The 9,832-nt window shown below is 52.6% G+C and overlaps 1 protein-coding gene across 1 annotated transcript in view; it reads right to left on the bottom strand.

Annotated features, from left to right (window-relative positions):
* ADGRG5 (adhesion G protein-coupled receptor G5) overlaps positions 1 to 7,276 on the bottom strand; it is a 13,872-nt gene extending 6,596 nt beyond the window's left edge. Inside the window, exons 1-5 of the mRNA XM_045293902.1 lie at positions 7,260 to 7,276; positions 6,979 to 7,171; positions 6,321 to 6,437; positions 4,879 to 4,995; positions 3,874 to 4,017 (exon numbers count right to left, since the gene is read on the bottom strand). Coding sequence (XP_045149837.1) covers positions 3,874 to 4,017; positions 4,879 to 4,995; positions 6,321 to 6,437; positions 6,979 to 7,171; positions 7,260 to 7,276 — 588 coding nt within the window. The remainder of the gene's footprint in view (positions 1 to 3,873; positions 4,018 to 4,878; positions 4,996 to 6,320; positions 6,438 to 6,978; positions 7,172 to 7,259) is intronic.
* Between the last annotated feature and the right edge of the window lie 2,556 nt (positions 7,277 to 9,832).

Genomic DNA, 9,832 nt, shown 5'->3' with positions numbered 1-9,832 from the left:
CACACACACACACACACACACACACACACACACACAAATACTGCCATCGAGTCAATTCTTAACTCATAGCAACCCTCTAGGGCAGGGTAGAACTTCCCAGGTGTGGGCTTCTGAGACTGTAACTGTTTACAGGAACAGAAAGCCTCATCTTTCTCCTGTGGAGCAGCTTGTCTTAAACTCCTGACTTTGTGGTTGGCAGCCTGTGGTAGTTACATAATCTTGTGTTAACTTGAAGTGTAGAGTGGAGTCTAGCCTGTCAATCAGGCACAGCCTGATGGTGCCTCCTTGTGGGCGTGACCTCCTCATAAGGAGGGTCCTGGGAACATCCCCCTCCCCCTGCCCCCTCTGCCTTCACCTTCCTGTGGATGCCACGTGGAGACCTGCACAAGCCTTGGATATGCACCCACCACCATGAACTCACAAGGCTTTGCACCACCAGCTGCTGTGCATCCTGCATTCTGCACCATTGCTTGTGGCGGGGTGAGTCTAAGGAGGGACTTATGGACTAGCATCAGGCTGACGGGCTTGAGTTAGACTGGGCTGGGCTGCTTTCTTGATATATAGTGGCCTCTTGATATAAATCTCCTTCTCACATATATATGAGTGTCACTGGATTTGTTTCTCTAGTCAACCTGGCCTAACATATTATGGTACCATGAGTGGGGTACTAGGGAACCAAATCGTGAAGATGAAGATTGGATATGTGTTTGACCGCTGCCGTATAGTAGTTTGTCTTTGGCTAGCCAGAGGTCAGATAAAGACACACTGTTTATTTGATTGTTTTCTGGAAAGAACATGGGAAGTGAAAGTTTTGATTCTTTTCTTTGGTTATTCCTGTTTGAAAGGGCAAACGTGAATGTGATTAATGTAAATTTTGATCGGAGGGGCAAAATGGCCCCTTGAACTTCTCCTCTGAGACCATGCACGCTGCCTTAGTCGAATGGCTGACAGATGGCCCCGCCCTGGCTTGATGCAGCCAGAGGCCTAAGGCTATATTCCATATGAATGGAATACTTTAGATAAGAAAGGAATTGAATTTGACTTGTAAAGACTGAGTTTAGGATATGACTCTACTAGATTAATTCTGATTTCTTCCACCTTTTTATTGATATCATGTGTGATAGAAATGATTTGGGGGAAGTATGAAAATAGAGTTTGTAAGGTTTCAGCCTTCGGTCACTAAAATTGGATCTTTAAACTGGAAACACAGGGAATCCAGGACAGATGATCTCTTCAGGACCTGTGGTGAGAGTGGTGATACTGGGACGGTAGAGGGAAGGTGAGGGAGAAAGGGGGAACCGATTACAAGGATCTACATTTAACCTCCTCCCTGGGGGATGGACAACAGAAAAGTGGGTAAAGGGAGACGTTGGACAGTGTAAGACGATGACAAAATAATAATAATTTATAAATTACCAAGGGGTCATGAGGAAGTGGGGAAAGGGGAGGGAGGGTAAAAATGAGGAGCTGAGACCAAGGGCTCAAGTAGAAATAAAAGGTTTTGAGAATGATGATGGCAACGAATGTACACATGTGCTTGACACAATGGATATATGTGGGGATTGTGATACGAGTTGTATGAGCCCCCAATAAAATGATTTTTTAATTGGATCTTTCAATGGGTATGGGACACCCCTGCAAAGAAAGGTCTGTAAAGACAAGCCCCACCCAGTGCCCTGAGTGCTCAGTAGATTTGGGTCTGAAGAGACTTGCCTGGAGAACTGTTGACAGACTGAAGGCGGGAGAAAAGGAGCCCTTTGGCTCTTTGATTTTTGAATTCGTAAGTGTGTGCCTGAAATTGGAGAAGTCTGGAGCCACAACAGAACTCTCCTCTCTGGGACTGAACGTTAAAGGGAGCCTGTGGCAGCCTGAAATGCCACCTGGATCCGCGTGTTGAGTCGAAGTGGGAGAAACGCAGCAATAAAGAAACGGATTGAGTCTGGCCACAGACACCTGTGGCCCTGGTCCACATGGACTAGACGGTGGGTCGGCTGGTCTGAAGTTTAAAGAGTTGTGCAGAATCCAAGCCTGTGGCATGACCTAGCCCAAGGGGGCTAGGGTTGTTGAGAATTTGTGAAGGGATCCACAATCAAAAGGTGAGGCAGCCAATGGGCACCCTGGTGAGGCTAAGTGAGGCAGCCCACTTAAATTGACTAGAACCCGACCAGGTGAAGATAAGATATTTGAGCCTGTGAACTGGTGCATATGGCTGCTGGCTTTATGGGTGGCCTGTCCTGATTTGACTTTGCTTATGGATGTAGACTCACAAGGTTCCAAGTGGGATGAAGATTCTTCACATCAAAGAACACGCTTGTCTTCTCGGAGCACTGGGTCGATAAACGTGCGCACGGTAGAAATTGGACACCCAAAATTGTGGGGAGAGAGGCTGAAGTGGCTGGCTTATAAACACTCATGGGTGGGGGGTTATTTTGATAGAATTATAGTATAGGTGTTCACATAATTGCAATTGTTAAGTATAGAATTGTTTTGTTCACTTATAGGATATAATGTTAAATGCGGCTGGCACATTTTGAATTGTATGCATTTTAGTTTTATTCTGTTAGGCACAAATATGATTTTACTATTGTCTTGGTTTTAAAACTTTTGAATGGCTAACGAGTTGTGTAAAAGTGTTAAGTTGACAAAGGGTGGTCTGTGGTAGTTACATAATCTGGTGTCAGCTTAAAGGATAAGAGTGGAGTCTAGCCTGTCAATCAGGTCACACCCTGATGATGTCTCCTTGTGGGCGTGACCTCCTCATAAGGAGGGTCCTGGGAACCTCCCCTTCTCTCCCTGCCTTCACCTTCCTGGGCAGCCCAGGGAACCATGCTGAGACCTGGGCGAGCCCTAGAGATGCATCCAGTGCCATTGGATCTATAAGACTTTGCATCCACCGGCCTGTGATCATCCTACATTGTGCATCATTGCTTGTGGCTGGGTGAGTCTAAGGAGGGACTTATGGACTAGCATCAGGCTTATGGACTTGAGTTGGACTGGGCTGGGATGCTTTCTTGATATATAGTGGCCTCTTGAGCAAAGCTCCTTCTCACATATTTCAGTGTCACGGAATTTGTTTCTCTAGTCAACCCAGCCTAACACATGGCCCACTGTGTGACCACCACACCACAAAGGCTCAATGAACAAGGCCGTCAAAAAAAATAACAACCCTCAAACTCACTGTCACAGCATCACTGATGACTCAGCAACCCTGTGGGACAAGGCAGGACTGCCCCTGTGGGCTTCCGAGACTGTAACTCTATGAGAGTAGAAAGCCCCATCTTTCACCTCAGGAGTGACCTGCTTGGTGGTTTTGAACTGCTGACCTTGTGGTCAGCAGACCAACGCGTAACCACTGCTCCACCAGGGCCCCTGAACAAGGCCACCGCAGGTGATTTACTCCATTTTCTGGGGATGCTCCATCCCCACTGCTCTCCCACTGAGCGCAGACAGGTGCAGTCTGCCGAAAAGTCACCCTCTTCCCTCCTAACCACAATTCAGGCACAGACACACGGCCCAGGCTAGGCTGGGCCGCTCAGCCTGGCAGAGCTGATAGGCAGAAGTGGGTAAGAGGCACACCCACCCACTAGCCTGGGAGCTGCCAGGTGATCGCCAGCAGAGCTGAGGGACCAGCCGGAGGTCAGCGTACCATCTGTTATTGTGGGCTGTGCCGCTGGACCAAGCCATGCTGGAAGTCTGACCGGGACCTTGGAGAAGTGTGTGCCCTCACACTTCCTCTGATGGCTAAAGGCCATTTGTGGTAGGTTTTCTGTCTCTCACGCCGGCCTTGGGCTTGCTCCTCTGCCCTGAAGGTGGGGTTCTCTGCAGCTCTGACCCACCCCACCCCACCGTCCGCCTGAGCTGGGCACACTTTACCATGAGAACAGCGAAGTAGCTCAGGTGGTTGCAATGGCATTGCACCTGCCCAGGGGAGGCCTGTTCTGTGCGGCAGCCCTCGGAGCTCCAGCCGTCCCTGCCAGCCCCCTCCTTCCAGAAGACGCAAGTCAGTGTGTAGTTTTCCTGCAGGGAGAAGCAAGCGTTGAGAGGTTGATCGGCCAAAAGGGTGCAGGGGAGGCCCTGTGGCTTATGCTCCCGGATGTGTGGGGCCCCCGAGTGGCCATAGTCAAGCCCAGGGGTCGGCAAACTGTGGCTCTTGTGGTAAGTACACGTGACTCTGATGTGAAATTGAAAATGAAAATAAAACTATCCAGGTTTTGTTTACACGAGGACTTTAATTTTTCCTTATTTGTAAAAACATATTTGTGGCTCTTGAGTAATGTTTAAGTTACTGTGAGGGACAGGATTAGCTCCTCCGTCTCTAGCCAAGTTGGCCGACCCCGGACCTAGCCAATCCACACGTTCCATCCCCCTGATCACCAGCAGGTAGAACTCCATTCTGGAACCTGGGTTTGCTAGAGAAGAGCTTGCTGGGAAGAGGGGAAGGAAGCCGGTGCCCCGGCAGCCATTTTTCCAGGAAGTGGTAAGCCAACAGAAATGCACCGCCAAGAGACAAGAAAGAGAAGCCAGGGTGAAACCCTATCAGTGCCTGGATCCAGCCATGCCTGAAGCCAGCACTCCTGCACACTCACTCCAGTTACTTGATAAGGAGGAGGCAGGCAGCCTACCCCGCGGTGTTACCTTCTGTGCTTAAGCTGCCCCTCCACCTGCAAGTGGGGGAACCGTGACCGTGCGGCACATACAAGCAGCTGCTTCTCAGTGGGGTGCGTGGGGGGGAGTATTTCTTAGCCAGTGTAGTGGATTAAAAATTTTGGCAACATTCCAGGGGGTGTGAGTCCATTTCCAAGATGGCTTCATGGGTTTGGGTTGGGCGAGGCAGAAGCGAGAGAGACGTGGGGTGCGAATGGGGCACCCCAACAGTACCAGGCTCCGGTTGTGCCAGAAGCTGATGTTGATTGGCTTGCGGAGGTTGCTCACGTGGTAGTGGCCCAGCTGGGCCCCAAGGACGTAGTCGTTGAGCAGGACTGTGTTGGGGTCATCCTGGAAGGGCAGTGGAAAATGCTGGCTGAAGGGGACCCCACCACCTCCTCCCTCCTGGGACGAGGACACAGAGGGTGCCTCTTGGGTGTACAGAGCAGGCCAGCCTCCCGGCTTTTGAATGACCTCTTCCCACTCTCTCCAGACCCTGTTCCACCTCCCAGCTGCTTATTACATTCTAGCCTTGCGCCCTCCACCTCACGCCCATGATAGCTCACCTTCAAAGCCAAGGTAAAAGGTAACTTCTCCGAAGGTCTCCTGACCTGCCCCACCCTAGCCCAACTCGCCCCCACATCGCATAGGGCCAGAGTTGGCCAACTGAGGCAGCCGTACTCAGCCCTTTGGGCACATGCATGTGGCTCTGAAGTGAGATTGAAAATGGAAATACGAGTCTCGTCGCTTCGTTTAAAGGATATTATTCGGATCGTGGTGATTTCATTTGTTTGTAAATATAGATTGATGGCTCTGGCATGAATTTTGAATTGTTGGGAGGGACAGGAGGGGGCTCTTCTGTCTCACAAGTTTGTCGGCCCCTGGCCTAGGGGGTTGGTTCCTAACCACAAGGTCAACAGTTTGAAACCACCAGCCACTCCACAGGAGAAAGAGGGGCTTTCTACTCCTGTAGACTCAATGGCAGTGAGTTTGGATTTGGGGTTTTAGTCAACCTTGAGTTAAAATTAAGTCTCCGTGGTCCTACCCTTAAGGATCCCTGGTGGCTTGGTGGTTACACATTGGGCTGCTGGCCTCAAGGTCAGAAGTTTAGAAACCACCATCCGCTCCGAGGGAGGAGGATGAAGTTTTCTATTCCTGTAAAGAGTCACAGTTTTGGAAGCACACAGGGCGGTCCCACCCTGTCCTATAGGGCTGCTATAGGTCCCACCCTGTCCTATAGGGTTGCTATGGGTCCCACCCTGTCCTATAGGGTTGCTATGGGTCCCACCCTGTCCTATAGGGTTGCTATAGGTCTCACCCTGTCCTATAGGGTTGCTATAGGTCCCACCCTGTCCTATAGGGTTGCTATAGGTCCCACCCTGTCCTATAGGGTTGCTATGAGTCTACTCGACTCGATGGTGCTGCGTTTCTAAAGACCCTACACTAAATGTGGACGTGACGAGCTTCCTAAGGGTCCATGTCACGGCCTTCCAGGGGTGGACATGCCAAAGGTTTCTGTGGACTGCAGTCACGCAGCCCAACGGTAGGCGGCGGGGAAAGAGGCAGTGGCTGGCCCAGGCTGCACCTGGAGTGAACCCCCACCTCTTACCCTCTTGGGGCAGGTGCCCCACCCAGAGGCCAACCCCTGCCCTCCTTGGCCCCCCAGGGGCGCTGACCTTAAAGAAGAAGGAGGTGTAGAAGTAGATGCAGATGAGGCGTAGCTCCCTGATGGGGGCCTGGCAAGCTTCCTGGGTCAGCTCGGCTGGGAACTGCATGGAGTGGGGCGGCCGGGCCTGGGGAGAGCCATGGGCAGGCTTGGCTTGCTTGCTCGGCCTCCAAGGCCTGCCTCCCTGGGTCCACCTTCTGAGTTCCCCCATTCTCCATGGAGCTCTGCTGGCCGGTCCCGGCCACCTCCCTCGTGGAACCCCACTCCCAAGTTGCCTAAGATCCCCCAGGCTGATCCCCGAGCTGTGGGCGTGGGTTCTGAACAGGAGCCATTTACCCCACCCTGAACCCCCTCCCCGCTCCCTCTCCAGCCCTAGGGCGCCTCCAGGCCCCCCGTGCTGCATTTGGGCCAGGCCTCCCACCAGCACCACGCCCAGGTCTTCAAAGGCCTGCCCACTGCTGCCCCCCAGGGCCCTGCCCTTCACCCCAAACTGCCCTCCAGTGGCTACCAAGCCCCTCCATTGCACATTCACTAGCTTTGAGGCCACTCAAAGCTAGTTGGGGCAGAAGGTGGACCTCAGGGGTGAGGGAGGAGCCTGGGCCAAGCCCAGAATTCCAACCGCTGGAGAGGTTTGGGGGTTTGGAAGCAGGGGGCTGGCTACCCGGCACCCTCAGCCTCCTGACCTCAGGGAGTGGCCCCAGCGCGCCGCTGCTCAGCATCAGGCCAGGGAAGGCGCAGTTCAGCTTGAAGGCCAGGGACTGGATGAGGGGCCACGAGGTCTGCGCGGTCAGGTTGCTGCCCTCAAAGGGGGTGTCCAGCAGCAGGTTCTCCAGCTCCTGGATGTGCTTGCGGCCTTGGTGCCTGGTCAGAGGGAGCAGAGTCCAGAACGGGGGGTGGGGGTGGGGTGGGGACAGGTGAGGCTGCTGGACAGCCCCAGGGGACACAGTACCCCCCTGCCGCCCCCATCTCTGTACACACGGGTCCATCCACTTGGCACACCCTGGCCTCTATCTCTCTCAGAGCTCCTGCCAGTTCCAGTTTGCCATCACCTCCTCCAGGAAGTCTTCCCTGACTGCTCCCCTGACCCTTTTTACCGAGTAAAGTGCTTCCTCCTCTGTTGAATTTCGTCGCCCTACTCAGTCAGTCATTGGTGCGGCTCAACTTTTGAGTCACAGATTGGGACAACCCAGGCAAAGTCTAAGAGCCCTGTCCCGCAAAAAGGCAAAGAGGCACACACACCGTTAACCTCCCCGCCCACCCCCACCCCCCTATACCTCACAAGAGAAGGTCAATGAGGCTGGGGCACACCCATCTTGTATCACCAAAGCACAGCACAGGGCATGCTGAAGGTGCTCAAGAGCTAGCTGTTGAATGAGTGAGCTGGGATCACTGCCCCGGACAGGGGCAGGAGGTAGGGCTGACGCCGAAACTCACTGAGATGGAGTCTGACGTGCCTTGGCCATCCTCTCCAGTTGCTCTATTAACCTCAGGACTTCCTGCGAGGCCTCTGTTGGGAATAAGAGCCAGCCCTTCACCTGGTCCTCTCTCCTCAGCCCCTGCCCCAGGGGCTCTGGTTCCTGGTTCACCAACATTGCCACCCCTCAGGAAGTCTACATGACCTCTCTTCCATAGTCCTTGGTGCGGGGCTTCCACGGTTCACGTTGTACCCATGGCGCTGGGCTAGGACTACACCCTAATTCAGCGAAGCCCCTTACCGGCTTTCCTGCTCTGAGAAGCCACAAGACAAAGGCCGAGGCAGAGGAGAAGAACCCCACAGTGATCCATGCCTGTGCTGGTCAGCCACGAACTGGTCCTGTCCAAGAAAAAGTGGGTGATGGTCATTAGGGTGAAAGAGCCCGCTGTCCGTCAGGCTCTTGGTAATGGTCATGGAATGAAAGCGTGATCGCAAAACCCCAAAGAAGCCATCGGTGTGTGCCTGTAGAAATTTGATTGAGAAGAGAGTTTTGTTATGAATATTTTCAACAATAATTTTTAAAAAAGATGGGCCTCTAACTGTGGACACAGAGAACAGGAAGAGAGTGGGTGCGAACGAATCCTTTATTCTCATATATTAAGAACCCTGGTAGGCTGGGTTTCTGGGTGAAGGGAGGCCTTCCCCCTTGCGAGTTAGAGACAAGTCCCAATCATATTCTCATAATCAATATTGTCCCCCACTGTATCTGCAGTGATAGTGCTGTCTTACAAGCACATGGCTGATGCAGCTTTATCTACAGGAGCAGACATATGCTCTCTGGGCTCTGAAGACAGCCACTCCCCCTTACCTGCCCAGCACTGTTAGGTTACTCCCCCAATGAACTCAGGGACCTTTAGGGTTCGGGTACCGCCCACTTTTTACCTATGTGGTTACCTATAGTTAGGGGGGGCTTGCACACCCCCTGAGAGTATATAAGCTGTTACTGGAAAAATAATCAGTCTCTCTCTGTGCAAACCTAGCTCCTGAAGTCATGGCAACAGAGGGGAGCCCTTGCATGCTTTGTCTTGTCTGATGTCTCTTTGATTTACCCTTCAATTATACAACCGCCCCCTGGCACCCACTCAGTTGTGGGGGCTGTGGGTGTCTGGCGTGTCAGAGGGCAGGGCATGTGGGACAGGGGTTTGGTCTTCACCACACCTACACTCGTCTGGGAGGAGGCACAGCCAGACTGCTCCTTTCCAATCCAGGATTGGACAGCGTATCAAGAAGAGACCACCCCCCGGAAACAGATACCTTGCTCGGTAAAGTGGAGGGCCGGTGAGAAAGAGGAAGACCCTCAAGGAGACGGATGGATTGGCCCAGAGGCTGCACCGATGGGCTCAAACACAGGAACCCCTGAGAGGAAGCCGCAGGGCCGGGCAAGGGTTCGTCTGCTGTCCATGGGGTCGCTATGGGCCGGGACCTGTTCGACGATTTCTAGCAGTGGCAACAGCACCTCGATGTCACAGACAAAGGAACTCGGGCCTCTGTGACTCCAGAACCGTCCGTCACCCAGCAATGGTTGACAGGAGCAGGTCTGTCTGAGACACCCGGCCATCTCCTCTGCATGGTCTCCCAGGGCCTCCCTCAGGGTGCTGGTCTCACCAGGGGCAGGTTGTGTGGGAGCAAAGAGCACACAACCCTGTCCAGCTCTGTTTTTAACTCACTGTGTGACGTTGGGCAAAGATCTGTCCCTCTCTGGCTGCCTGTTCTTCGCTTTAAAAATAAACGAATACAGTTCCGTTTAACTAAAATAAAGTCATGTCTAGCCAATGAATTATCATCAAGAGGGCAATAAATGAATAAAACAGGTACAAAGTCACAAAGATAGAACAAGAGAGGAAGGAAACAACAGCAGATGGGAATACTGAATATCATGATTGGGAGAGAAAAACAAGCTGGATCTAGACTGTAACAGTGAAGTCTTGTGTCAGCTTGGCTGGTCTAGGATCCTCGGTAAGGCCTCTCCCATAAGGAATGGGTCCCAGCCTGATGATGTCTTGGAGATGTGGCATATTTTGTATCTATAGACTGTGGAGAACTGACTC

Source organism: Echinops telfairi, unplaced genomic scaffold, assembly GCF_000313985.2.
Source record: "Echinops telfairi isolate 266 unplaced genomic scaffold, ASM31398v2 ScPeMD7_2291;HRSCAF=2852, whole genome shotgun sequence".
In the NCBI taxonomy this organism is placed as follows: Eukaryota; Metazoa; Chordata; class Mammalia; order Afrosoricida; family Tenrecidae; genus Echinops; species Echinops telfairi.
Note: the sequence above shows the minus strand (reverse complement) of the source record. Positions and strands in the feature narration are given on the sequence as shown.